This window comes from Carassius auratus, chromosome 22 (genome assembly GCF_003368295.1).
Source record: "Carassius auratus strain Wakin chromosome 22, ASM336829v1, whole genome shotgun sequence".
Taxonomy (NCBI): Eukaryota; Metazoa; Chordata; class Actinopteri; order Cypriniformes; family Cyprinidae; genus Carassius; species Carassius auratus.
In genome coordinates, this window is record NC_039264.1 from 3840675 (window position 1) to 3868601 (window position 27927).

At 36.9% G+C, this 27927-nt stretch overlaps 2 protein-coding genes and 1 pseudogene across 3 annotated transcripts; 2 read left to right on the forward strand and 1 right to left on the reverse strand.

The window, feature by feature from the left end:
- Positions 1-45: 45 nt before the first annotated feature.
- LOC113039411 (E3 ubiquitin-protein ligase UHRF1) lies at positions 46-14440 on the reverse strand. The gene is made up of 17 exons (XM_026197313.1): positions 14287-14440; positions 12368-12530; positions 10982-11242; positions 10016-10155; positions 9003-9218; positions 7394-7509; positions 7102-7288; positions 5873-5996; positions 5675-5782; positions 4959-5063; positions 4769-4875; positions 4424-4586; positions 3413-3550; positions 3209-3329; positions 2982-3133; positions 2789-2887; positions 46-1935 (listed from the first exon to the last, which is right to left on the reverse strand). The coding sequence occupies exons 2-17, from the start codon at positions 12518-12520 to the stop codon at positions 1786-1788; spliced, it is 2340 nt and encodes a 779-aa protein (XP_026053098.1). The 5' UTR covers positions 12521-12530; positions 14287-14440; the 3' UTR covers positions 46-1785.
- A 1159-nt stretch (positions 14441-15599) lies between these two features.
- Positions 15600-17652, forward strand: LOC113039425 (uncharacterized; annotated as a pseudogene).
- Positions 17653-18077: 425 nt separating this feature from the next.
- Positions 18078-25926, forward strand: LOC113039416 (mitochondrial import inner membrane translocase subunit TIM44-like). Of its 2 annotated transcripts, XM_026197320.1 has the most exons (13): positions 18078-18167; positions 18697-18804; positions 18883-19056; positions 19136-19216; positions 20496-20624; positions 20766-20902; positions 21010-21095; positions 21418-21510; positions 23320-23444; positions 23515-23565; positions 23654-23743; positions 23886-23996; positions 25060-25926. In XM_026197320.1, the coding sequence occupies exons 1-13, from the start codon at positions 18138-18140 to the stop codon at positions 25177-25179; spliced, it is 1335 nt and encodes a 444-aa protein (XP_026053105.1). In that variant the 5' UTR covers positions 18078-18137; the 3' UTR covers positions 25180-25926. The 2 variants fall into 2 exon arrangements, with proteins under 2 accessions (XP_026053105.1, XP_026053104.1); XM_026197319.1 differs by having other exon boundaries at positions 18697-19056.
- Positions 25927-27927: the final 2001 nt, after the last annotated feature.

A 27927-nucleotide genomic window follows, 5' to 3' on the forward strand; every position in this document is an offset into this window, starting at 1 on the left:
GAAATAGTTGAGGTATAACTAAAGAAAACAAATAAAACAAAAAAAAGGTAATTATCTGCAGCCTTAGGCATTTTATTTAGCAAATACTATAACAACTCTTACAACAAGCAAAGAACGTCAACTGGCGAAAAAGACGATACAATTAAATACTTCCTGAATGAGAATCTGTGTGTGTTTGTGCGGAAAACGGTTCAAGGATTTATCTCGAAAACCTTCGAAGAGTCAAGGCAGACCAGGAGCGCTTAAAACCATCGACTGAAATGCAGATCGCGGACTGGTTTTACACGCATGACCACTGTTTGCATAACGGCAGAAGTTAGTGGAAAAATGACGATCCATTTCTAAAGCACACACAGCAGTTAAACGGTAAAGCAAATAAACAAAAAAGAGGGATAATATCTATTAATTTCAGAGCGTATTAAAATTTATTTGCTTATCAAAATTGATAAGAAACAGGATAAGTTTAACAAATGTCGTTTTTTTTTTTTTTTTAACGTAAATAGGTTAAAATGTTTTTTTTTTTTGATTAAGTTTTATTAGTTACCAATAACGGCAGTACGATAAAATATTTAATAAAGCCAAAACGTAAAAACGTTTGTGCACTAGTAAAGCTACGGCACCTTAAACTCACAGATCTTAACATATGTATGAAGGCTTGTATGAAAAACTGCTGGCAAAAAAAGCTGAGATAACGTCGCAAACATCCTCATAGTGCATAGCTAGTTTATTTGAAATTTAGTTAGCGCTAACCATCGTACAGTAAAAACCATTACGGCTACAGCACCATAAACTCTCGGACGTTAACATTCGTACAAAGGCTTGTTAACGTACTAAGTGGAAAAACCTGTTGGGATATTAGCGTTCCAAACATTATATATAGCATTTTTATTTTTTATTTAGTTAACGATAATAATGGTACAGTAAAAGCGCAACGCGCTGGTTCGTTTTAACAAGACTCTAGAGCCAGCACTTTCACACAAATCAATGCAATGTCAAATTACTGCTTGCAAAAAAAAAAAAAAAAAAAAAACATTAGCTAAAATCGCAACGCAATGGGATCGTTTGAATGGAATTCTTGAGCCAGTGCTTTTAGACAAATCATCGTAAGGAAAAATTACGGTTTGTGAAAAAATGAAGAAACACCATAATAGTGCATAGATAGTTCTTAGTTAACGTTAACAATGGTAAAAACGCTACTACTTAAGCACCTTATACAACGATTCTAAATAGCATTTGTACGAAAGCTTGTTTACATCAAATGGCAAAAAAAAAAAAAAAAAAAAAGTTGATGCGATATTAGCATTCATTAAATTCAGTTAGCACTAACGATGGTACAGTAAAAATGTCAAACACACTTATGAAGCAACGAGATGTTAAACAGGATTCTAAAGCCAACGTTTTCGTACAAATCATCGTAATGACAAATTGCTGAGAAAAATTAACGAACATGGTAATTGTGCATAGCTATGGTTCATTGTGCTGGTGTAGGGTACAAGGAGGCAATGATACGTCACTTGAAGCAGCTATAGCTAAAACACAACTAGAATCACTTTACTCGTAAATACGGAGATCGCAATTCGGAAGAAATAACTACAACAAAGTCAAGTGGCTAGATAGAGGCAGATCACAAAACAGGGCCAAATCAAGTAGCGGTGTTCAATCAAGGCGGAGGCGTTTCCATCAATCCTACAACCTGATGCATTGTTAAATATATAAAAAAAACGAAATCCATGTTTCGTTTGTGAAATTCTGTCGCGCCGCATCACTGTGCCGAAAACATCAGCGTCAACACCTGCCGCTGCTGTATCCAGGGAAGAGCTGAGTAAGGATGGCTTGGAGAGGTTTGTTCACCGTCATTTGGTAGTTTTTGCCCAGGTCATGTCGGCAGGCTGGACAGGTGTAGACCTCGGCTTTGAAAGACCGCTGAAGGCATTCCTGCGAAGAGAACAAGACTGTGTTTATCTTATTCATAAATGTACAAACTATTGCATGTGCAATGATGAAATGAGACCCTCAAGTTGTCAAAAACCCTAAAATCAGACATCACATAAATTGATAAAATAATAATAAAAAAAAAAATGCAAAAAGTAATTATCAATTTAACAAAAATAATTATATTAAATGAAATGCTGTACTTCAGCAGGAGGGATAAAAAAAGACAATTAAAAACAATTCAATTATTAAATTAAAATAATTAAAATATAATCTTAAAATAACTGATGTGTATATAAAAAATTAACAAACAAAATTAGGTGAAATTAAAATACATTTTCAAAACATGTATTGTGTACATTTTAAAATACATAATATAATTTTACTAAAGCGCAATTTAAAAAAGTATAATCAAAAACGAATCGTAAAAATTAAAATGAATAAAGTACAATACATTTTTTTTTTTTTTTTTTTTTTTAAGTATAATACAACAATCAGCATTTGAAGTGGATAAAAAAAAAAAAAAAAAAAGTTATTCCAAGACAAGACCACATTTCGGTTTTAGGACAAATGAAAGAATAAAAAAAAAAAAAACATTTTTTTTTAATAATTTTCCTAAAGCAAAACTTACAAAATTGATTGAAACAAATGTAAAAATTCTAAAAGTAGAGTTATCAAAAAAAAAAAAATATACAAATTTTACGAATACAATTACAATCAATAACCAAACAAGAACTAGAAAAAAAACTTGTGAATGTGAGTAAAATACTTAAGTAAATGTAATAGCGTTCTATTGTCCACTCTAAAGTCCGCTGTTGCATTATAATGCAAGTTTGTCTGTGGTTTTATCTCTTACCCTGCAGACGTTGTGTTGGCATTCTGTGGTGATGGGCTGATAGACGACTTCTTGGCAGCAGATGCACAGGAAAACCTCCTCCACTTTGTTGATGAAGCGCTACAAGTGTGTCACAAACACATTAAACCAACAATCAGAGCAGCTTAATTACAAGACAAGTGACAATATCGAAGGCTCTGTGGTCTGAACGTACAGGTCCCAGGTTGAGAGACGCCATGGCTTCGTCCCACAGCTTCTTGTTGAGCTCGTCGTCCTTGATCAAGGCCTTCTGCTCTTTGCTCAGTTTGTACGCCTCCACTTTCATCTTCTTAGGCGTGTTTTTAGCCGGAGAGCTCTTCTCGTCCACTGCGATAGAGAGAAGCGAAGACATTACGGACAGATTCATAGATTCGGTCTTTATTAAATCAGGATGTTACTTACCGGTCTGGGATTTCCTCTTCCTCTTGCCCTTGGTGGGCGTTTCTTCAACCTCGTCTTCGTCGTTCTTGTTCTCTTTCTCCTTTTCTTTCGCAGCTACGGCTTCCAGATAACCTTCAGGATACTGAAGCGCCAGAGAATGAGGATTCAGAGCGATTCCCAAACAAAATCTGTGAAACTTGAGTGAAATGTGGCAGAAGACATTACCTGCATGGTGAGCCCCAGTTTCTTCATGCGCTCTTTTCCGTCGCGAGTCCACGGCGCAGGTTCATCATCGTTACGTTTCAGCAAGTATCTCCAAACGAGGAAGCCAGACTTGCCCTTCTCTGGCCAATACTTCACCACCTAATTAACACGCCGATTAATTACTTCCCACATACAACTGCATTAACGATAGTATTTAAATAATTTATCAAAAAAAAAGTTCTCAAAGTATTAACTGAAAAATATAAATACAAGCCTGAGAAGGAAAGAATGGGAATAATAAATAAAATTATAATTATTGAAGTAAATGAATACATGTTCCTGTGCTTAAGTACAATACAAAAAGATGCATTATTAAATACACTTAAACATGTAAAACAAAAAAGAAAAAAAATCAGTCAACTGAAATGCAGTACAACTAAATTTTAAACTATATATAATAATCAAAATAACTTCACTAAAGCATGATTAAAGTATTATAGAGAAAAAACACGTAAAATAAGTATCATTAAAATATAAACGGTGCTTGAAATTGTATCATTTAAAAAAAATATCCAAGTTCTTTTTAATTAAAACAAGTTTAGAATTAAAAAAAAGGATAGTCTTAAATTTTTTTTAATTACAAAAAAAGGTTAGAATTATAATTGAGTAACAAATGCATATATAAAGTATAATCAAAATAAAAACTCAAAATCAAGTAGTTAAAACAAACAGTGTTGTTTAAACTGTACAATTAAAATATATAATTGATTTAAATTAAAAAAAAGTTATGAATAGATAAAAGGATGGTCATAAATTTGTATTAATAAATGACTATAAATTACTGAACAACAAATGCATAAAAAAAAAATTTAATAAAAATAAAAACAAAATATTGAAAGTATAATTAAAGCAGTATGTGTTACAATTTCAAGGTCCATCATGTGCAATCTCCAGAAAATGTATGAATAAATAAGATATTATAAATATCTAAAACATAAATAATCATGTTGAAAACAGGGACAAATCGCTCACCTTGTAAATGCCGTCGTAGCGGTTGCCGTCTTCGGGACTGAACTTGCTGTGTTTGCGTCCTTTGGAGCTGCGCACGACTCTCACGGGTTTCCCAGCTTTCCAGTCTTTGGCCTCGGCACCTTCCTTATCGTTCACCGCCGCGTTGCAGTTCAGAGCAAGAGCCCTAACAAATCACAAACCAACAATCAAAACAAAACTCGTACAAAATCTTGCATTTCTTCCACGTTTGATGCAATCTCAGCTTCGCGACTCTGAGATCTTCCATACTGCATAAAGCGCAAGACAAAAAACACAACTCAAACAGCTAAGCATTAAGAATGTTTAATAACGCGACGGTTCTCGGACCTGTTCATGTTGGTGAGCTTCTGATCGCAGGACTGCTCGGCCGTCCTCTTGTTTCCCGAGAGGTCGCGACCCCCGGATCCCGTGTAGGTGAACTCGTTACCGTCGTCCTGAGTAAAGACAGGGTCACAGGTGAAAGGAGGAAGAGAAAGAGGTCTCGAAAGACAGTTTTGGACGAGAGTCACAAACGTACCACGTCATCTTCGTAGCCCCCGGCGAGAACCAGAGAATAAGCGCCGTCGTTACTTCTGCCGTGAATCCCAGCGACGTGAGGCCTGTGAACGCCCGATTCACTCACCTGAGCGTCAGAAACATGAAAACATGAGCCCCAAGACAATCACCTTACCATGATTACTGGACTTCTTCATTTTAGAAAGATTTTCAACTAATGAATCATTTTGAAAAATTTCAATTAGTAACACCTTTTATTGGTTTAAACATATGCAAATAATGCAAATACGCATAAATGTAATAAAATTAGGTTTTGCATATAAACACTAACTGCATTAAAAATGTAATCAGCTTGTTCATTATACAATTTTATATAATTGTTCTAAACATCCTTATAAACCACATTAATTATATTATAAAAGCTAAAAATTATAAAGTTTGTACAAAAATTCAGCTTTTTTTGAAAAATAGCATTATTTACTAGTTTTATTACATTAAACTAATAAATGGACTCCATTAAAAAAAAATCTATATATATATAATTTTCAAAATAAGACAAATACTAAAACTATTAACATTTAAAAAAAAACATTTTTAGGGTTTCCATGATTACAAAAGACCTATAAAAAATATTATTATAACTTAAAAATTTGCACTCAAGCTAATAATTAACACATTTTTTTTTAAAGGTCAAGGTTAATAGGCTGTGACCAATTAAGAGGCATACTAAAAACAAACCTGCACTCTGAACTTCCACAGTGTTCCCACAGGGACTCCAGGAACAGGGCCGTAATGGTTGGAGGGAACGATGGTGCACTGTTTAGTGCGGCCGACACACGCCATTCCCTGCCAAACGAGACACCAGGCTCATAAATACTTCATCTGAACCAATACCACATGGGTGTTTGTGATTTGAAAACTCGGTCTGAAACGCACCTTCCCCCAGTCTCTCTGACTGGACGAGCTCGCAGACGCCATCTTGGCCTTCTTCTTGCTTTCCTTCAGTTTCTCTCCGGCCAGAACCACCTCGCTGGCGTCGTTACGGCATTCAGGACAATACCTGCGAAAAACATATTTAGAGTGAAATCGACGATTGTTTTACGCTTGGGTTTTAGGAGTAATTAAATGTGTTTCATATTTTACATATTCGTTCTTGCCAAAGGTTGTTGGTTCAAATCCCTTAAGAGTTCTTTATTGTAGTCTTGGATGAAGGTATAAAATAAATTAGTAATTGACAATTCGTCACATGTATGGTTCTACAAACAGTGTGAATGATTTACACATTCAATTTACAAATTATTTTAGATCTTACTGTAAAAAAAAAAAAACGAAGAATCTTTAACATTAAAATATTTCATGTACAAAACTATGATACTGAAGCTTAAACTTTCGTTCAAAATACTATTCAAGTATTTAGGTTTGTAGATCAATTTAAACTACAAATTGCGAGGAAAAAAAACAGCTAAAGCTAACAGGTTTATTTGCCGTTGTCAGAAGGTTGTTGGTTCAAATCCCTCAAGAATCAATTTTTTGCTTTGGATGAACGTATTAAAATGATTACGAGAACAATTTTAGCAGTGTGTCGCAAGAATGGTTTTACGAACAGCTGACGAGCAATTTACGCAAATTCAACAATTTACAAATTGTATTTTCTATAATGTTATCTGATGTATAGATACGTCAAGGGTTCAACTGTAAAATTTATGAAGCTATGAGAATACTTTGTGTGGAAAAAAAATAAAAAAAAAGTTTATTCAACAATTCGTCTCCCCCACATTACCCTATAGCGGCTTTTTTCGCGCACAAAAAGTATTATCGTAGCTTATTAAAATTAGTTGAACCCCTGAAGTCACATGGATTACTTTAACGATCTCCTTGCTACGTTTCTGGACCTTGATCTCTGTGGGAGGGTAAGAGAGCTCTCGAAATGCATCAAAAATATCTCTATTTGCGTTCATAAGATAGACGAAGGTCTTATGGGTTTGGAACAACATGAGGGTGATTACTTAATGACAGAATTTTCGTTTAAGAAACATACATTGTGAACATAAAAATACAGCGAGAATTATCAAGTTTTTTGATGTAGCTAGAAGGTTGTTGGTTCAAATCCCTCGAGAGTTGATTCATTGTTGCTTTGGATGGAAGTATTAGATAAACTGGTTTACCAGTCCTCGTCCTCAGGGATGGTGGTGAGCGGCGGGTTCAGGCAGTACATGTGAAACGCCATGTCGCATTCGTCGCACAGCAGCTGTTTGTCGGGATCCTGCTTCACGCCGCAAACGTGGCAGTTGCACACACGGCAGTTCTTCTTCGGGTCGTCTTTGCAGACCTTACACTCAGGTCCATTCGACCCTGATTCGACAGAAACGGGAAACTTATAGTCTACGCTTAACATTGAAAAAAAAAAATACAGTAAACACAAAATGTAGGTTCGATTTGATACCAAGTCAGACTTACTCTTCAGAGGGCTGTCTGAAGAGGCTCCTGGACCCTCAGAACTTCCTGGCTCTTCGATCTTGTAGATTTCGGTTACAAACATGATGCGACAGTCGTTGAGAGAATCGCCAGCGTCTCTGTAGAAAGTGTGGACAAACATTATGAGCGAAACAAAGGAAATTACCAGCAGAACCAATGCAATTTTAAATATCTAATTTGCTCGATAAGTTGCACACTGGTTTTTACGAGGAATAAGACCTAATTTTCCTGCTGAAGGTAACAACTTCCATAAAAAGGGGCTTTACAAACATTTTGCATATTCGTTTGCTTAATTATTTTACGAAATCTTTGACATGTTTACAGATGATTGTTGAGATTTAAATGTATTAAATTTGTAATACACTTAAATATTCTATTTTAATATCCATTTTAATTCTTCAGAATACTTACGTTCTTAGGCACAATTTGATCAAACCACAAAATTGACCACTTTAATAGAATTTGTCAATGAACGTGATAAGTTTAATAAAAAATGGTTTTGAAACCATTAAGTCTGCAGATAAACTTACGATTTCATTAGAAATTAACGCAAACTTGCTCTCCTAACTGGAAGCAACACCTTTGTGTTGACACTTTACAACATATTAAAAAAAAAAAAAATTATGATTTAACCCATGCTATGTAATAGTTTTAAATCTTTTTAAACATTTTAAATATCACATTTCATATTAAAGCTTTAAAAGTTCTTTAAAAAAATCCTTAAGTTCATAAATCAAAATGAGAAACTCACTTAAACTTCATTTATTTAGACCAATAACTGAAAATGGTCAGCAAGTGGAATAGACCATTTTTAAGCAGATTTGAAGGAGCAATTAACGCAAATACATTATGCCAACCCAACGCAGCTACTATGTAAAATGTTGGCCAAAACACTGCGCAACAACTTTTTCTACATTGTTCGGCTAAAAGCTTGGCCTAAGGAAGTGCAAAATATATCTTGAAGAATGTTGGTAACCAAAGAGTTGATGGTAGCATTTTGACTTTCATTGTATTTTTTTTTTCACCATATTATGGAAGTCGATCGCTACCGTTAACAACTGGGTTACCAACTTTCTTCAAAATATCTTGTGTTCAACAGAAGCACGAAACACATTTGGAACAAGTGAAATGATGGGTAAATGATTGTCTTCAAGTGGTTGAATGAATTCATTTGTTTTCTTTGCACACAAAGTATTCTAGTAGCATCGGTCTCACCAAGAACGATAACTATAAAGATAACGAGATTAGCGTTTACACCAGCGAACGATATCGTCTAAGTGCACATTCGTCTGTCGCTTTAAATTATCGAGCTCGATGGATGGATTCTGATTGGACGTCAATGTTTGAATCGTTCATAAGCTGAAAAAAAAAAAATCATTTTGAAAGTGATTCCAACGATTTCATTTTTCTGTGCTTTTATCATTTTAGTTGTGGAGTGGACTCTGCTATTCTTTAATATTTAATAACTACATCTACTTGTTATCCATCTAAAAATTATCGTCCTTTGTGTGAACGGGCCTTTACAGAGTAATTAATGATAATTTCCATTTTTAGGTGAACTAGCCCTATAAAGACTAAAACATGGTCCTACCCGAGCAGGATCTTGCCGTAAACCTCCCGCTGGGTGCGTGTTTCCCTCTTCCTCTGGATCTCGGCATCGTACCAGTAGCCGCGCTCCTTGGGCTCGTCCGGGTTGTAGTTCACCATCACGATCATGCCCTTCTCCAGTTGGTGCCACTGGTAGACGGTGCGCGCCCTCGGACGGACGTCTTTCCCGCGCAGCTGCACCACGCCGTTCTCAGGGTAACTGCAAAGAGCACACACACTCCCGCCATTAGCATTCAACAGCACGGGACGTTTAAACAGACCGCCTTTGATAAACAGCTTAAGACAAAGATGAAAGGAAGACTGAAACTGGGAGATGTTAACAGGTGCATGAGGCACTCGCGAAGAACACAGGTGTTCATGCTGAAAACCGGTTTGAATTTGGAGAAGAAAAAAAAAAAAACTATTTTGTAGATAATTTCAGCCTGTTTGGAAAATATTGCATATTACAGGTTTACAAAGTCAGTCTTCAAAGTCAATTCAGCCTTATATTTGGGTCATAAGACCTGGCTGAAAATGACTTTGATTAAATTATTTTAATTAGTTCATGATTTATTGATGTCAAACTGTATTCGTTGTTAAGCACACATGACAGTGAAGGCATGAGGAGTATCGTTAAAGACATCTGCATTTGATTTAGCTCACAAGCTAACCATTTTTTTCTGATTTCACTATTAATTTGGGCATATTTCAGTTATGAAGTCCATTTTGCTTACAGGAAGGTATACTCTCAATGCTGATGCTGTAAATTAGACATGAATTTATGCCAATAACTCAACTTTAAACAATCCAATTACATTCGATTACATTGTATATTCATTTTTGTGTTCAGCTCGCAAGGACGAAATATAAAGATGTTTCTTACCATTATTTTGTCGTAAAGAAAATATTGGGGTCATTCAATTCTGACGGCAAACTCACATTCACAACTCAAGTTAAATATGACTGTTTACATTGTAGCAGGATCAGTGTGATTATGTAGAGTGAGTATTTACTTACTCTTCATATTTGACATGGTAAATGATCTCCTCTTCCCCGTCGGATCCTCCGTCTTCACTCAAAGACTTAGTCACGTTGACGATCTGCGCCTCAAACCAGGCACCCATGTTCAAGTCTCGAGCGTCCACAAACTCATTGATCTAGGTTAAAGGAAATACATTTACCATCAAATCAGGGAAAAACAAAAACGGCAAGACGTTTGTAGGAGAATCGATGAGATGCAAATGAAACGTCACTATTTACAAAAATTGGACAATTTCGAAATTATTTTAGAGTCTAGCGCTCTTTAAATACTGAAAAATTGCTTTTGGTAATCGCTTTGGATAAAAGCGTCTGCTACATGTGCTACATATTGGTAAATATAACAAGACAACTTATTAACTGTATAATAAATGCAATATAAAAACATGAAATATAAAATGTCAATATTGAATTTTGTTCATTATGCAAAGTGTTTGTTACATTGAGATTGTTAAACTCATTTTTTTCTTGTATGGATATTTAAAACGTTTATTGAACACAAACAAAAAGGTTTTTACTATTAAAATTATTAAGTTTGTAGATTATGTAAAAAAATACGACAAACTTAGCCAGCAAAACGTCAAAGAACACATCCAATAACATGGTCAACAATTTAATATTTTCATAAGCATTTATCGTAAATTTGCGATTAACTGAATTGCGACAACTTACACACAAAGGGATTTTCCAAACATTGCATATTAGTTCTTACAAAAGTAAAAAGTTTTATGAATGCTTTAGAAACAATTTATGCAAATTTGACAATTTAGAGATTTAAGAGATTAGTGTAATAAAATTTTTTTTTTTAAAGTATTTGAATAACTGTGTTTAAAGATAATGATGTCAATATACAAGCGACAAACTTGAGGCATTTATAGTGTAATTGACAATTTACGCAAGAACGATTTCCTGAGCGTCCGGGAAGGTTTAATCTCAGTTTCTCACCTTGTAGAAGCCAAAGCCAGGGTCGATGAGATCCGGCGTGTCCGTCTGGCCCGATGTCCCGGCGCTTTGGCCGTCGCTCTCGCCGTGCGTGGAGCTCTTATCGGACTCGCTCTGGGCCGATCCGCAGCCGGAGTCAGAGTCAGACAGCTCGGCCTCTTTGTCTTTCGGCAGCGGAGCCGACGGGAGCTTCTGACGCACCAGAAGTTGCACGATGTCGTTTAACCCAACATTATAGTCAAAGATTGTGTGGCCATCTTCCATCTACGATGCCCAAACAAGACGTTAAACGTTAAGGGGCAAGTTCACTTTCAGAATAAAACTTTCCTTAATTTACTCTCCATTTAGTGGACTTCAGTGGTGCTCAATGGACTGAACGTTAAAAATGCATTTTCAATGAATACAGATGATTTTTAAAGCTGGAGAATTAGGGAGTTTTTAACCGAAGAACTAAGCATGCGTGATCTTTCCAACAGGATTACATCGTGTGAAAAGCAGAGAATTCGTTATTTTATTTATCCAGGAAATGACAGATCGTTTCGCTAGACAAGATCCTTATTCCTGGTCTGGGATTGTGACGAGCACTTTGAAGCTGCACTGAATCGTTGGTCACCATTGAAGTCCACTATACAGACAAAAACCATGAAATGTTTTCCTAAAATAAACTTCAGTTCTTGGCGACTGAAGAAAGACACGAACAACTTGGATGACATGGTGGAGATTAAATTATCAGGAAAACAACAATACACAAAATAATGCTTCATATTTTTAACTACCCAATTAATTACTAACAGATAAAACTAGGGATGCACAGAATATTCGGCAACCAAAATTATTTGGCCAAAGATAGTAAAAAAAAAAAAAAAAAAAAAAAAATTACTTATCTTTCGGTAATATAAATAACTAACGCGATCAAACAGAGGCACGAACTAATGCAGCAAACATGTCGGCTACTGTATGATTATTCAAATCACAAGATTACCTCAAACGATTAGTAAATGGAGTGCAGAATGCTATATTTTCTAATGCATGCACGAATTGCCAGGGTTCAAAGTGCACACAGCGCGAGGAAAATCTGCGTTGAACTTGATACTCGTCAGTTGCTCGGTAACACTTTTGCGATTTATTTATTTTTAAAAGGCATGTGACAATGTGATTCGTGCGACAAACATCTTCCCAAATTCGTGATAAGAATTATTAATAAATCTGCATACTGTTGTCAAAAACTAAAAAAAAAGCATTGCGATCACCCTGTGGGCTTCTTTCAAAATAAAAGCCGAGAAAAAGCATCAACTCCATCGGCCAAACATTTTAATTTTGGTGCATCCCTAGATAAACCAATCCCTGTCCACTTTATGGAGATGAAACCGCTTCTGAAGTCCACATCACCTGTTTGCCCCTGTAAAAGAGTCGCTGCCTCTCAGCTTCGACGTTGAAGAGCTCTGCGATCTTCACGCGCAGCTCGTCCACCTTGGTGAGCTTGGACAGGGAGTCGACCCGATGGGTCTCCTTGCCATCCATAGTGCGCACCTGGATCCACATGGCGGCAAACCTGCAACAAGCGACGTCAGTGAGTCAGACCGTTTCCCCGTCTTGCTTTTTATAGCTCAGTCCGTGGCTCTGAGCCAAGAGCTTCAAACGAGCAGGAAAAAGGTGTTCGTTTCACAGTGACGTGAAACGACACGGGCAGCTTTTTCCTCGTTCGTCTCCTACGGCGCTTTTAGGGTTGATACTCTGAGAAGCTGCTTCAAAGCGATCAGGTTTTTTTTTTTTTACAACAACTTTATATAGAGTTATGTTACCTTCACAAAAAAAGCATGATATAGTGATAGCACCGAATGACAAAACCCAAGGTACTTTATTTTCCAAGCACTTCCACATCATTTGACTAATTTTAGTTCCTTAGTTTTCCAATTTATGATTAGTGCATGGTGTATATTTATCATTGACAAATGCTTACAATATTTATATAACATGAGATTACAAAAGGCACACCAAACAATACCAAAGTAAAACATGGTTTTTACCAATGTACTTGCCTGAAAAATGGAGTTTTACCATGGTATATGCCCCCAAAAAAATGGATTTACGAAAGTACATGATCAAGAAATGCAGTTTTACCATGGTATATGCCCAAGAAAAATGTTTTTACCAAAGTACATGAACAAGAAAGGCAATTTTACCATGGTATATGCCCAAGAAAAATGGTTTTACCAAAGTACAGGCCAAAAAAGATTGCATTACCATGATGGATGCACAAAAACATGGCTTTATTAATGGTGCATGCCCAAAAAAACAAGGTGTTACCGAGATACGTGCCCCCCCCCCAAAAAAAAACTCTCATAAAAGGTACGTGCCTATAAAAACATGGTTTACAACAATGGTACGTGCCTAAAAACCAAGGGATTCCCATGCTACCCATCTAGATCCAATTTCAAAGTGTTGTGAGAGCTTAGTTTCCATTCCTACGGGTAAGATAGTATATAATAGAGTAATAAAAGGCCTTGTTGACAACCAAACCACGCCTGTTATTGGCGGAAATAGACGGAAACGCCCCCTAACGCCATTCAATGGTAGTGCATTGAATGAAATAACCTTAAGTCTTTATGTTGTCGAGTTTAAACCAAAAACAGGATGCTGAAATGGGACTTGAATTTAATTAATGAGTCTATTTGGAGTTTATTCGTAGAAAACAATCAGTTTAGACCAGAATTAACGCAAATCGCGTTCATTTAATTAAGGGGTTGTACGCTGGTCATGATGTGGGTGGTCTCGAATCAAAAACAGACACTTAAATGACAAATATAAACCAGGAGCAACTGAAAATGAAAACTAAATGAGTCAAATAGCTAAACATGAATCATTTTAATGACATAAAATCATTGTAAATAACGCTAACCCATTCTGAACTCCTGCATTACTACATTACTACACCTTCACAAACACTTTCCTGTCTCTCATGGGCTTGTTTTGAACTCTATTTGCACAGATACGCGGAATTATTTCAGCCCTCAAGACACTGCTAACACAAATCTTAACTGATCTAATAGCAAAAATCGTATTAACCTCACAAGAAGACTTTATTTAAGGGCACGTTGCTGATATAAAATAAATACCAAAGAGACAAAGACAGAAAGTGAAAGAAAGAAGTGTCTGAAAAGCGCTAAATATGACGTAACCGTTAATGTGCGCAAGATAAACATGCAAATTTCTTCATATTTACACAGTTAAATAAGGCGCGTAAGCGTGGTTTTAAAGACAATACCATTAAAGGTCAACCGAAACTGATTTTAAAAACGGCTCTTTACCTGTAATCTTCCTCTTGAGAACTGAAGACGTGGTTTTAATTCAATAAAAGCGCTAAAAGTTTATAAATGTGGCACTTTTGTTACAGTTCAATCTTGCCGCGAAACGCACTGGGACTCGAATCAATAAAAGTGTTCAACAACGTGTTTCCCCTCCTGCCGCGGGCACGGCGCGTCGCTGATTGGCCGAGCGGAGTTCTGAGCCGCTTGCTGATTGGTCGAGCCGCGCGTCACTCACGAGCGTCGCCGGAGCTTATGCTCAGCGCGCGAAACCCTGCTCTCGTTATCGCACATGCTTGGCTCCTTCTGTAATCTCGCGACATTTGGCGGTTTATTACATAATAAAAGTACACATTTTTAATTTCTATTTTTTTTTCTTTTTTTTTTATTAAATTTACAAACAAAATTAAATATTCCAATATAGATTCAATGTCGATTGATATACGAACAGTATTTTTTTATTAATTATATAAACTTCTTAGTGTTAAATCGTAATGTTATATAGTTTGAGAACAAAGAAAAACGTATTGTTTCAAATATAAATAATAAAATCACTTTTATTTTCTCATGTTAATATATTTTTTTATTTAGCAAAATGTAGCCTTAACTAATTGCAGTAGAACGTGGAGTGTATATGCAGTATGAAAGCCCACAATAATTCAAATAAAAAATAAAATTAAAAACGGACAAGTAAACAACAACGAGTCTATAAAATGTATGCTAAACAACGTAAAGGAAAATTCACAAGATCAACAGGTAGTTCTATTCAAAACTTTTCCTAGTCAGTTTTACTGCCATCCTCTGGTCATCTGTCCTACAGAAGTCCTTTTTTTTCTTCTTCTTTTTTTACCTTCTTCCGCATTGCAAGAGAGAGCAAAAAAAGACAAACATTCAGTCTTTAAAACACCCATGTGTCACTAAATGTTTTAGATATAAAACAGCGAAACCTCTTTATGTTTGATAATCAGTCCACTAGTAATAATGAACGCCACTAGTAATAATGTTCTCAAAACGTTAGTACAAACATTTTATGGATGCATTGTACACGGAATGATGTTGACAGAAAGGTTTCTCAAACATCTCAGTTGATTTTTTAAATGTCTGATAATTTTAAATGTTACTACTCGTTTCAGAACGTTCAGAAAACATTCCGAAATAATGTTTTAAAAACGTGTTTGCAAAATGTAAAAAATTTTTTTAGCAAAACGTTTATAGAATAGGCTATATTCTGTTAGTTTGGCAAATATCACAATTAATGTTAAAATAGACTTCACTTTGTATTTCAGCATTCAGAAGCTCACACTCAGTTCATATTGAATGGAATGGCTTGAGCATGTCACACGAGAGCACATATTCACATATGAACGCCTGTGTTTTTGTGTAATCAATGGCAGATGGTGGAGCAGAGCATGTGGATCAAGGATTCGCAAATCTTTCCAAGGCATCTGAGATCATTTCACAGGCTGGTCATGATTGATGGGTCAGTCTGACATTCAAAATGGTCACGGGCCGAAGAAATGCTAAATACCATGTGCTTAATTCTCCTTAAACGGATTAGAGATGTGCACGCTAAGCTAATGGCTAACAGCGACAGCCACATTGGAAAATACTTAGCCTAAATGGTCAAAATGCATGGAGAATGTATGAACAGTTGCAACATTGGCTGTTTAAAGTCAACAGACGCCAATACATTATTGGATATCGCAAGAATTTTTGCAGTTTTGGTGCAAGAGATATTGTGCGACAAGTCTCTACAAGATCAAGCATACCACAAAGCTCTCAAATCGAGCAGAATGGTTGGTTTGCTATCTTTAGACGTCGAGGAAGAAGTAAAGCAAGTTCGTGGGCCATACTTTATCAATGAATCAAACATCATACTTCCTACCGAAACATACAATTTGACGTCGCTAGGTCGAAACAATGGTCCTCCATCATCTCAGCAATTAAGCTTGCATTACAGTATCAAAATTAACTTGCCAGCTGCTACAGAATCCAATATGGAAGAATCAAAGTCGTTGAATCTACGAACACCAACAGATGGTGAAACTACAACCAATCAAGATCAACTACGACATATTTGCACAAAGAACCAGCTACTGACAAAGGAAGTCAATGGTGCGAGTGTCTAGACCGCAGTGGAAGCTCTCAACTTGTGACATCCAAAAACATGAATCTCAATTTTTCGTCCGCCCCGGATGAATGCGACAAACTTCGAGCTCAACCACTAAACACTAACAATCACTAACCGACAAATCAGCGACGATTCAGCCATTGTGTATTCGTTGGAAAACCACCACAAAATTAACTCCATAATTCTGCTGCTATCTCTGTAAAACTCTTTGTTGCGCAAAAGTATTCCATTGATGCTTCAGACGAAGGTCCCTCTCAATTAAAGCAGCACAATGTGCAAACTCAACGCCCAAAAGGCCATTGCACCGGTAAAAGTAGCAACTCAAAAGAAGATTTGGATGATCAAACAACATCGTAAGAAACTAGTCGAGGAACAGAAGAGACCACAGGAGGAGAACGCCATAAATGAGGAGATGCGACGAGAGATGGAAAAATTAAAAATAAATATAAAATAAAAATAAAAAGCAAAATGCAGCAAAATAACATGTTTTATCCTCCATCTATACCAATGCATCCATCTCTGCCATATGGAGCAATGCATCCGCAACACGGCGCATGGAGGCAGCAACAACCATCGTGAAAATCAATGTGAATTCAGAAATAACTCAACGATGAACATTGACCAATAACCACGCTAAAAACTCAGCCGATGAGTTTCATAAAAGATGCTAAGCGGAGCTTAAAGTCAAAACCTGACTTGAAATATCCTAAGAAATCTATTGGGACTACATCAGATTCATAAACAACGATTTAAGTTCACACGATCTCACTAATTCTATCCAGATTCAATGAGTCAGGATAATTTTATGTGCATGCTTATTCTTAAGCAGCCCTTAATGTCGATTATGAATCAAATAAATCCACCATGACAAACAGCAAATGTTTGTGCTGTTTAATGCATTTGAGACATTGTAGTTTCCTCAATGCATAACCTGAGCATTTAAAAAGATTGACTGTCAAAGATACCCCTGACAGTAAAATTGATATATTTGCATGACTTTCTAATATTTACAGATGAAATTTATACCTGTGACGTGTTATGGGTTAGTTGACATCTGGTTGGCTGTTGTGTTTTTGGGGGCGAGGTTTGGACATGGCCTGATGATTAACTACAACTAACTTAAAAAGAAACGAAAAAACAAGACATCCCAGACAGCACCATAGTTTTGGCCCAGATCAATGTGAAATTCATGTGGGCCAGATGTGGGTCGGGTAGTGCTTTATATCATTGATTGATTCAACATTAGGACTGTCTGCATGTTTTATGGTGATTTATTGTTCTCTATTATTATTGTTTTTATAGATTTTTGTGATACTTTTAGTCTAAGCTTAATATCCATGTTAAACATAATTAATATATTCCTTATAATTGTGTTTTGCTTTAAAAATTGTTAAGTTGACACAGAAATGAAAAACGTCAACTCAAAGCAAAATGTCTATTGTGTTACTGTAAGGAACATTTTTTGTACAAAATAAAATCTTTGCCATATGTCAGCAAGGAATATGTTGTATTTTAAATGTTTATATGTGTGTGTGTGTGTGTGTGTGTGTGTGTGTGTGGATAGATAGATAGATAGATAGATTCCATACAATATATAAAAGACATACCAAGCGACACGTCAGAGAACACGAGTCTATTCATTGGCTGCCCAGAGACGTCGCTCCTCCCCCGGAATTGCGTCACAAGGTCACCAGCCAAACGGGTCACTCGCAGCGGTTCCAAGATGGCGGCCTCCTTGTGTCAGTGTTACCAGGTGAGTTTCTCATGTAAACCGATTATTAAGGGCTCTTTAACAACGCGATCGACATTGGTATGATAAACGCGACGCCCGCGATTAAAGCAGCACGAGCGTGCGATTGGTTCAACAGAACCGCGCGTTTATAACGCTGCAATGTGAATAGATGGATCAGTCATGCTTATGAAACATGATTCTGGCCTTGATGTAACATTACATATTGTAATAACATAACAAACGAAGCTCTTAAATCAGATTACGTATGTACAAATCACAAAAAATACAGGGATTGATTGTGTTTAGACCTCTTAACCATGAAGTACCATGCTTTTACCATGCTTTATGGACGTGCACCATGGGAATACCATGGTATATTTTGGAAAAGCATCAAAGTTTTATGATATATAAGTAATTTATGTATAAAGTCTTGTTTGACAGTGACATAAATTCCTGAGCATGTTTATCTATGGCAAAACTGTCACTAGATGGTGTTTTTTCATTCATAATTCTGTAAAAACTGCATTATGATGCATGTTTTTCTCCTCAGCTGTGTGTCAGGAGAAGTTCTGCACTTTTAGTTGCTCGTCAGTATGCGTCTTTATACAACAGAGCTCATGTGTACAGGATATGTGGCCCGGCGGCTGCCACGGCGCAGGTGAGGGTCACACATTATTTGTTTTGGGGGGGAAATAGTGGATTTAAAGCATTATTTTCACACGTAAGTCATCCGCAGGCGAGGTTTATGTCCTCCGGTGGCGGTCGCAGAGGCTTTCTCGGAGAGTTTATGGACAATCTCAAGCAGGAACTGAGCAAGAACAAGGAGATGAAGGAGAACATCAAGAAGTTTCGCGAGGAGGCCAAAAAACTAGAGGAGTCGGAAGCCCTCAAGCAAGCCCGGAGGAAATATGTACGATTTCGTGATTCTAAACTAGCCAGACATGGCGTCTCTCTAATTTAAAATGGTGTTTTTTGTGGGTGTCTTCCAGAAAACCATCGAGTCCGAAACAGTTAAAACTTCTGACGTGTTGAAGAAAACACTCGGGACGATATCAGAGACGGTGAAGGAGGTGAGTGTAATTAAAGCTGGGGTTTTTTTTGGCCGTTCCAGCAAATCTTGAAATGCAATTTTTCTCATTTCAGAGCACATTTATATTTATGTATTCATTAAATGTGCAGCGATTTGCATAAGTGCTGAATGTTATGTTTTTCCAGAATATTTGCACCACATTATTGTCATGTTCTGCGAAGGATTACGTTGCACAATAATCTGTTGGATTTAGTTTTGACTTTATGTGGAAAACACATTTAATATTTAAAGCAAAACCGTTGTTTTTTTTGTTTTTTTAATTCAGTGGCAAATTGAATTTTTTCGACATTTCGGTGGCACTTACAAGCACCACATTTGACAGTTTTATTCCTATCTATATCCTGAAGATCTTTAATGAGGGTTTCATTATTTATTGTTTGCGTGGATTTATTATTGCACTTTATTCCTCAATTACAATAGAAGTCTTGAAAGGAGACTTCTTCAAAACAAGTTTTTTCTCAACTTCGGCAGCACGTACAAGCACCAAATTTTACAGTTTTATACCCATCTATATCCTGAAGGTTTTTACTGTGGGGTTTGTTCATATATCATTTGCATGGTTTATTGCTGCACTATTCGTCTCTTTAGATTTCAATTACAATATATTATCTTGAAAGGTGACTTGTACTAAATGAGTTTTTTCTCAACTTCAGCAGCACTTACATGCACCAAGTTTTACAGTTTTATTCCCATTTGTATCCTGAACATTTTTGCTGTTTTAGTTTTATAAATAAATATCAATCACCTGTTTTTATTTACAAAATTGTGTTCCAAAAAAAACATGATTTTTTTTTCGTCTGTTGACAGTGTTTTTCTGATTTTTGGAGTGAAAAAAATATATATCCGAAATTCCTTCTGTAAAAACCTTTGACTCTAATATGTCAACAAAGTGACGCAATAATTTCGAGCCTAGCTTTGCATATTTCTGCTCTAAAAAATGTTTGCAAATTAGTGTCAGATTACTTAGATAATCTCTCATTTGTATATCTAAACTAAATATTTTAGAAAACTTGTAATACCAAAATAAAAGTTGCAATTCTTAATCTAATCATTCAACTAGGAAGTAATGGTGATATTTTTTGGTTGATTTTTTACCCTATTCATTTGGATTTAACTGAAGTGATTTGCACGACTGCTCAGATCCGTTTTATTCAATGCATGTTGTGTTATTTAAACGTTCTGCAAAGCTTTATATTTGTAATACATTTGTATAATATTTTAGGAGCTGATTCATGCTAATGCCATGCGTTTCTCCTCAGGGTCTGGAAGAGGTCGGCCGCTCGGACATCGGAAAGAAAATCAAAGAAGGCATGGAACAGTCGGCGGAGACGGTGTCTAAAGGGGGAGAAAAACTGGGAAAGACCGGAGCGTTTCGGGCGATTTCACAGGTCTGTATCATGTTGTTGAGTTTTCACGTCACAGAAATGCTCATTACGTTATAGGCTATGAATTACGTGGCTTTTTCTTGCATGTAAGTGGCGTAAGAATGACCTGAATGGCTTAATCGTTTCAACTCTTGTTGTCTTCAGGGTGTGGAGAGTGTCAAGAAAGAGATCGGTGATTTCGGACAGATGGGCCCGTACCGGCCGCCCACCAGACTGAGGAAGAGGAGCGATTTCTCCTCCAAGGCAGGAGTCGCAGAAGACAAAGTCTTTGAGGCCAACGAGTAGGTCGCATCTCAGGGGCTGATATCATCACCATATATTTATGTTAGGAAGAAAGTGTATTGTTGCATATTCCAGGATTGTTTTAAGGTGTTTTTCTCTCTCAAAGGGAGGCGATGGGTGTGGTGCTGCACAAGGACTCTAAGTGGTATCAGCAGTGGAAGGACTTCAAGGACAACAATGCTGTTTTTAACAGTGAGTGGGACTGAAATGCTGATGTGTGATCAACAGATGGCGCCGTGCTGCAGGGATCTGCTGGATGTTTCAGGAGCGGCTCTGGGTGTTAGTTGTGTTGAGTTCACTGCATCAGTCAGAGGCTCGTTGAGCGCAGTGATAATGAGACGCAGTAACAAGCAGCCGAGACTGTTTTCCCTTCATGATCGAAGGCTTTCTCACGGGAAGGGCTGAGTGTTGACCGAAGCATGATTTAGTGTCAGACTGTTGTACTGAGAGAAATAGTGAAAGTATGTGTCATGTAATCATCCCGACTCATGTTCATGTGCTGTCCTCCTCCCAGGGTTCTTCGAGATGAAGATGAAGTACGACGAGAGCGACAACGCCTTCATCAGAGCGTCCCGCGCCGTCACTGACAAGATGACTGACATCATCGGTAACAACACCACGGCATCTCTGCTTAACCCTACTGATGGATGGATGGATGGGTGGATGAATGGAAGGATGGAAGGATGGAAGGATGGAAGGATGGAAGGATGGACGGACGGATGGACGGATGGATGGATGGATGGATGGATGGACGGACGGATGGATGGATGGACGGATGGATGGATGGACGGATGGATGGATGGAAGGATGGACGGATGGATGGATGGACGGATGGACGGATGGATGGATGGACGGATGGGTGGATGGATGGATGGATGGATGGATGGATGGATGGATGGACGGATGGATGGATGGACGGACGGATGGATGATAGATGGACGGATGGATGGATGGATGGATGGATGGATGGATGGATGGATGGACGGACGGATGGATGGACGGACGGACGGATGGATGGATGGACGGATGGATGATAGATGGACGGATGGATGGATGGATGGATGGATGGATGGATGGACGGACGGACGGATGGGTGGATGGATGGATGGATGGATGGATGGATGGATGGATGGACGGATGGATGGATGGACGGACGGATGGATGGATGGACGGATGGATGATAGATGGACGGATGGATGGATGGATAGATGGATAGTAGATGGATAGATAAATAGATAATAGATTGATGGATAGATAGATAGATAGTAAATGGATAGATAGATGGATGAATGGATGGATAGATGGATGAATGGATAGATAGATGGATGAATGGATAGATAGATAGATAGTAAATGGATGGATGAATGGATAGATAGATAGATAGATAGATAGTAAATGGATGGATGGATAGATATATAGATAGATAGATAGATAGATAGATAGATAGATAGATAGATAGATAGTAGATGGATAGATGGACGGATGTATAGTAAATGGATAGATAGATAGATAGATAATATATAGATGGATGATGGATAAATAGATAAATGGATGGATGTATAGATGGATGGATGGATAGTAAATGGATGGATGGATGGATAGTTGGATAGATAGTAAATGGATGGATGGCTAGATAGATGGAAAGACAAATAGATAGATAGATAGATAGATAGATAGATGGATAGATGGATGGATGGATAGTAAATGGGTAGATAAATAGATAGTAGATAGATAGATGGATGGATGGATAGTAGATAGATGGATAGACAGACAGATAGATAGATGGATGGATGGATAGTAAATGGATAGATAGTGGATGGATGGATGGGTAGATGGATGGATAGATGGATAGATAGACAAATAGATAGATTGATAGATAATACATGGATGGATGGATAGTAAATGTATGGATGGATGGATAGTAAATGGATGGATGGATAGTAAATGGATGGATGGATAGATGGCTAGATAGATAGATGGATAGACAAATAGATAGATTGATAGATAATATATGGATGGATAGTAAATGGATAGATAGATATATAGATGGATGGATGGATGGATGGATAGTAAATGGGTAGATAAATAGATAGTAGATAGATGGATGGATGGATGGATAGTAGATGGATGGATAGTAAATGGATAGATAGATAGTAAATGGATCGATGGATGGATAGATAGATAGATAGATGGATGGATGATAGATGGATGGATTGTAAATGGATAGATAAATAGAAAATAGATAGATGGATGATGGATAGATAGATAAATGGATGGATAGATACATAGTAAATAGATGAATGATGGATGGATGGATGGATAGATGATAGATAGATGTATGATAGATAGATAGATAATAAATGGATGGATGGATGGATAGTAAATATATAGATCAAGTGTTTTCTGTTCTTCTCAGGCGGCTTGTTCTCTAAAACTGAGATGTCTGAGGTTCTGACCGAGATCCTGAAGGTGGATCCGAACTTCGACAAGGACTCGTTCCTGAAGCAGTGCGAGCGGGACATCATTCCCAACATCCTGGAGGTGAGACGCCCAACTCCCAGCATGCCTTGCTCTTGAACCCCCAAAAGCTGAACATGCGCTCTGTTTGCAGGCCATGATCCAGGGAGAGCTGGACGTCCTGAAGGACTGGTGCTACGAGGCGGTGAGTGTCCCACAATCCACCTCTGCTGTCACAGATTCTGGTGTAAAGTTGACGGTCTAACGCTGGTTTTCACTGGTTCTGCTTGCAGACGTACAGTCAGCTGGCTCACCCCATCCAGCAGGCCAAAGCCATGGGTCTCCAGTTCCACTCCAAGATCCTGGACATCGATAACATTGACGTAAGAACCATCGGAAAGATGTGTAACGTCCATTTGCTGCGCGCTAATGGCCCAGTAACTCCATCAGAGCGTCCTGCTGCACGTATAATGCAGAATAATGGGATATCAGAGTAACTCGTTTCGGTTGTGTTTTTCGCTGTAGTTGGCGATGGGGAAAATGATGGAGCAAGGTCCCGTCCTCATCATCACCTTCCAGGCTCAGCTGGTGATGGTCATCCGTAACATGAAGGGTGAAGTGGTGGAGGGCGACCCGGTGAGTGAGCGCTGGCATTAGCGATGACGTTAGCCGTTAGCGCTAGTGAATCAGTGGCGTGATTCACCTCTGGAGCCGCCGTGGCTGGGCATTTTGCGGAAATCACCAAATATAAATCTGCTCAAAGGCCAACTGTAACGACACACCAGGGATGTTTCTGCGTGAGGAGTTTGTAGTTAATTTCCGCCGCCCAGTGCCCTCGAGTCGCTGAGTTCAGACGGTCGTGGATATTAGAAACGTTGTTTTATTTCACACGGCTGAAGTAGCTGTCATGTGTTTGAATAAATCTCAACATTTAAAAGTTCATTTCTAGTTTCTATATAAAGATTCTCCTGCAAAATGTCTGATTCTCATTAGCTGTTGGCTGAATCTATCTATTAAATATTCAATTAAACATGTCTATATATTAAATGTGAATTTAATCTTAATTGATATTGTTTTTAAATTTAAATATTTAAAAAATATTTAAAAAAATAACTTGAATACATAGAAAAATATTGAAATATTTTAAATAAAAAGAAATAAATAATTGTATTTACTTTACATGGTAATATTATTATTATTATTATTATTATTATTATTATTATTATTAATGGAAATAATAATATTATTAACATCTCATAATTCACCCCCACAAAAATTTAAAGAAAAAAATATTTTACCTAAAAAAAACTATAGAACCATTAAGAATTATATAACTTATTTATATTATTTTTATTATGTATAAATATGATTAAAAAACGTCCACAATGACTATATGAATTATTTCTTTAATATGAATTGTATTTTTGAAAATTATATTACATTTATTATATTATTAATATTTACCGACTAATTTGAAAAAAAAAATTGTATTAATGTTAATCAAATAATTAAATGTAACAATAAGTGATTGTACTACAGTGATTAAATATCTATATTGAGAGTAATCTAAATTATGATTTTTATATATTTTTTTAATTTTAATGCGATTTTTCTTTTTATTAAAATATAATACGAATAATTGTGTAAAAATCTATGTTTTCATGAAATTCTCACATATTTGCATTTGTGCATTCCACAGGAAAAGGTTATCAGGATGATGTACGTTTGGGCATTGTGTCGAGATCAGGACGAGTTGAACCCTTACGCCGCCTGGAGACTCTTAGACATCTCCGCTTCCAGCACTGAACAGATCCTGTAAACAATGGCTTCCTCAATGGGGACACGAGGGGAGGGATCGGGGGTGTGGCTCAGCTAGGGGCGGAGCCACAAACATCGGCTTGTTTTACATAACTCCTCCCCTAGCGGTTTCTTCCAGAGCTCTACCACGAACCCCAGGGTTGTTCACGGTGAGCCAAAATGGCCGACGGTTGGACTCAACGCCATTGGACCAAATCCCCATCCGTCTGAAAGACTAAGAGACTCTTAGTTTATGTTTGTGCGTATTGTCTGTTGGAAAGGAATGTGTAAAATCGATTGGTTATCAAGTGCCATTCTTCCAACCTGTCAATAACAATGTGGAATAATAATAATTATAATTATAATAAAAGTACATAATTTTCTATTGGATTGAATCTGAATATAACTAAACCTCCCCAGGTGTCTTAAACTGAGAAACAGTTTGGAATTGTTGCCACAATGGTTGATGTGTCTATTTATTAAAGATTTGGTCCAGGTTATGTAGTTTTATCAATTTCAGATTGTATCTTTAAGATCGGCCTTAATGTTTTCTTCTTTCGGAGTGTTTCAACAGATTGTTTATTAAGCCATCAGTTGTTTTATTTTATACATTTACGCCTCATTAATGTGGGGCTAAAATTGCGAGTCATCTTCAAAATGACAATAAGATGATAGAATATAATTCAATTTTCCTGCTGTATAAAAACGAATTGCTGTTTGATGTAGAACGTGTAATCTATATTAAAAATATCCCACCCTTCACCATAAATGATGATTTAATGAGTTTCACTCAATTCACAATGTTCCCAAAAGGTAAGATGACCTAAAATACCCAGTATTTGAAATGCTAATCCATATAGTTTTAAAATATTAATTTTACAATATACAGTATGTAAGCTTGAATTCTATTCTGAGCAAGTTAGCTCATTGGCTAACCTTTTAACTCTTTTGAAGTTCTTCGTAGTTTTCTTAGTAGTATTTTGTGTAATTTATTTGAATTTGGCACATAAGGCTATAGTGGTCTGATTTAATATGAAATACAAGCTACTCTACTTAAATACATTTAAATATTAGCTGGTTAAGCTAACCTTTAAAAAGAGTAGTTAAATATACAAGCTACTGCCATGAAGTAGCTACTCAATTTAAAGTAGTTTAACGTTAAGCTAACTTTTTGCTTGTAGTGTAGCTAACTGCTTTTTAAAAGATCAACTATTTGAAAAGACAGAGTCAATTCAAAGTCATTTTAAGTTAAGCTACGCTTACAAAAAGCACTTCGTTATGCCACAAACCACTAGCAAAAACTAGCTAAGTGCAGTGAAGATAGCCACTCAATTTAGTTGTGCCACTCAGTTTAAAGTAGCTAGCTACGCTACAAGCTATTAGAAGAACTAGCTAACTGCAAGGACGTTATAGCTACTACATTAAGTTTTAAATTGTTGCTATTTAAGCTACCCTTTTGTTTAAAGCAGTTGACCAGACTACAAGCTACTAGAAAAACTAGCTAACATAGCAACTAATTCAAACTTGCTAACTATAATTGAATAGTTTTATTTGTTGCATTATTGCAGTTAGCTAGTTGTTTGCACTGTTATTAAATGGTAGCTTGACTGTTAAAACCACTTCAAATCAATTAGCTTGTAATTTAGAAGGTTATAATTTTAGTTTTTAAGACTTGTGACAGGAAACGTAATGTTTCTGCTAATGTACGTTTATGTTAGCAGCTGGCTTACCTCCTGTATAGCCTAAACATAAAAACTGCTGATTCAGTTCAGCAGCCAGTTTTGCAGAACTGCAGGCAGGATTTGGCCATTTACCTACACAGTGAGTGAGAAAATGCTGTTATGCAATGTGTTTCAGACATTTGTTCTCTTCAGGTTTCTGTGGGCAGATGCTCGCCAACGTGCAGCTCTCGTCCATGAACGTGGGCGCGCCGTTTTGACACGGACAGATTTATTGCCTGGGCTCTGGAAATGTGGAGGATGCCTCATAAACAGGCCTTCCTATTTGTTCATCCATTCATAAGTCCGCATGACAAGCGCATATGTTTGGTGATGGATCTCTTCGGCTTGAGGAGACCGCTGAGGTGTGCGCTTTCGCGTTCTGAAGTTTCCCTACATCTGCAGATGGATGGTCTGGTTGCGTGTGGTTATGACCCATCACAGTGAGGAGGCTTGCAGAAAATACAGAAAACCCACCTCAGAACATGAGATGATATTATAAAATATAAGACAATTCTGAGTTTTAATACTGGTTTAGTATACCGTTATGTATACTGTGACTAATACTACATAGGCCTACTGTTCTTGCGGTATGTAGTATGTATAGTATTTATATTGTGACCAACAATGTTTAAACAAATTTTGTTTGAAAATATGTTGTATATTGCCTGTATGATTAAATACTGGATACGTTAACATGTCCGCCATCTTGGAGCAGTTTATATCGTCACAACAATAAATTAGTTTCAAAATGCAACAGCATTGCGCAGTATTTGGTTGTAAAAACCACCTAAAGAAACTAGATAACCTTTCACAGGTAAGAATATGTTGGCTTGTGTTTTAATAAGAATTTAACTCAATATTAAAAAAAATGTAAGTATCTTTTAAATACCTTGTTAGGTAACAGCTTCATCGTGTTGTAACTTGTACTGTATTAGTTTAGAAGAAGCATTTTCTGAAGCCTACTCTATTCACACATGTGTATAACCACAGTAGCTGTGCAAGGGTCGGCTCATAAGAATCACTTTTTGGGGACGTGGTTTAATTGTGAA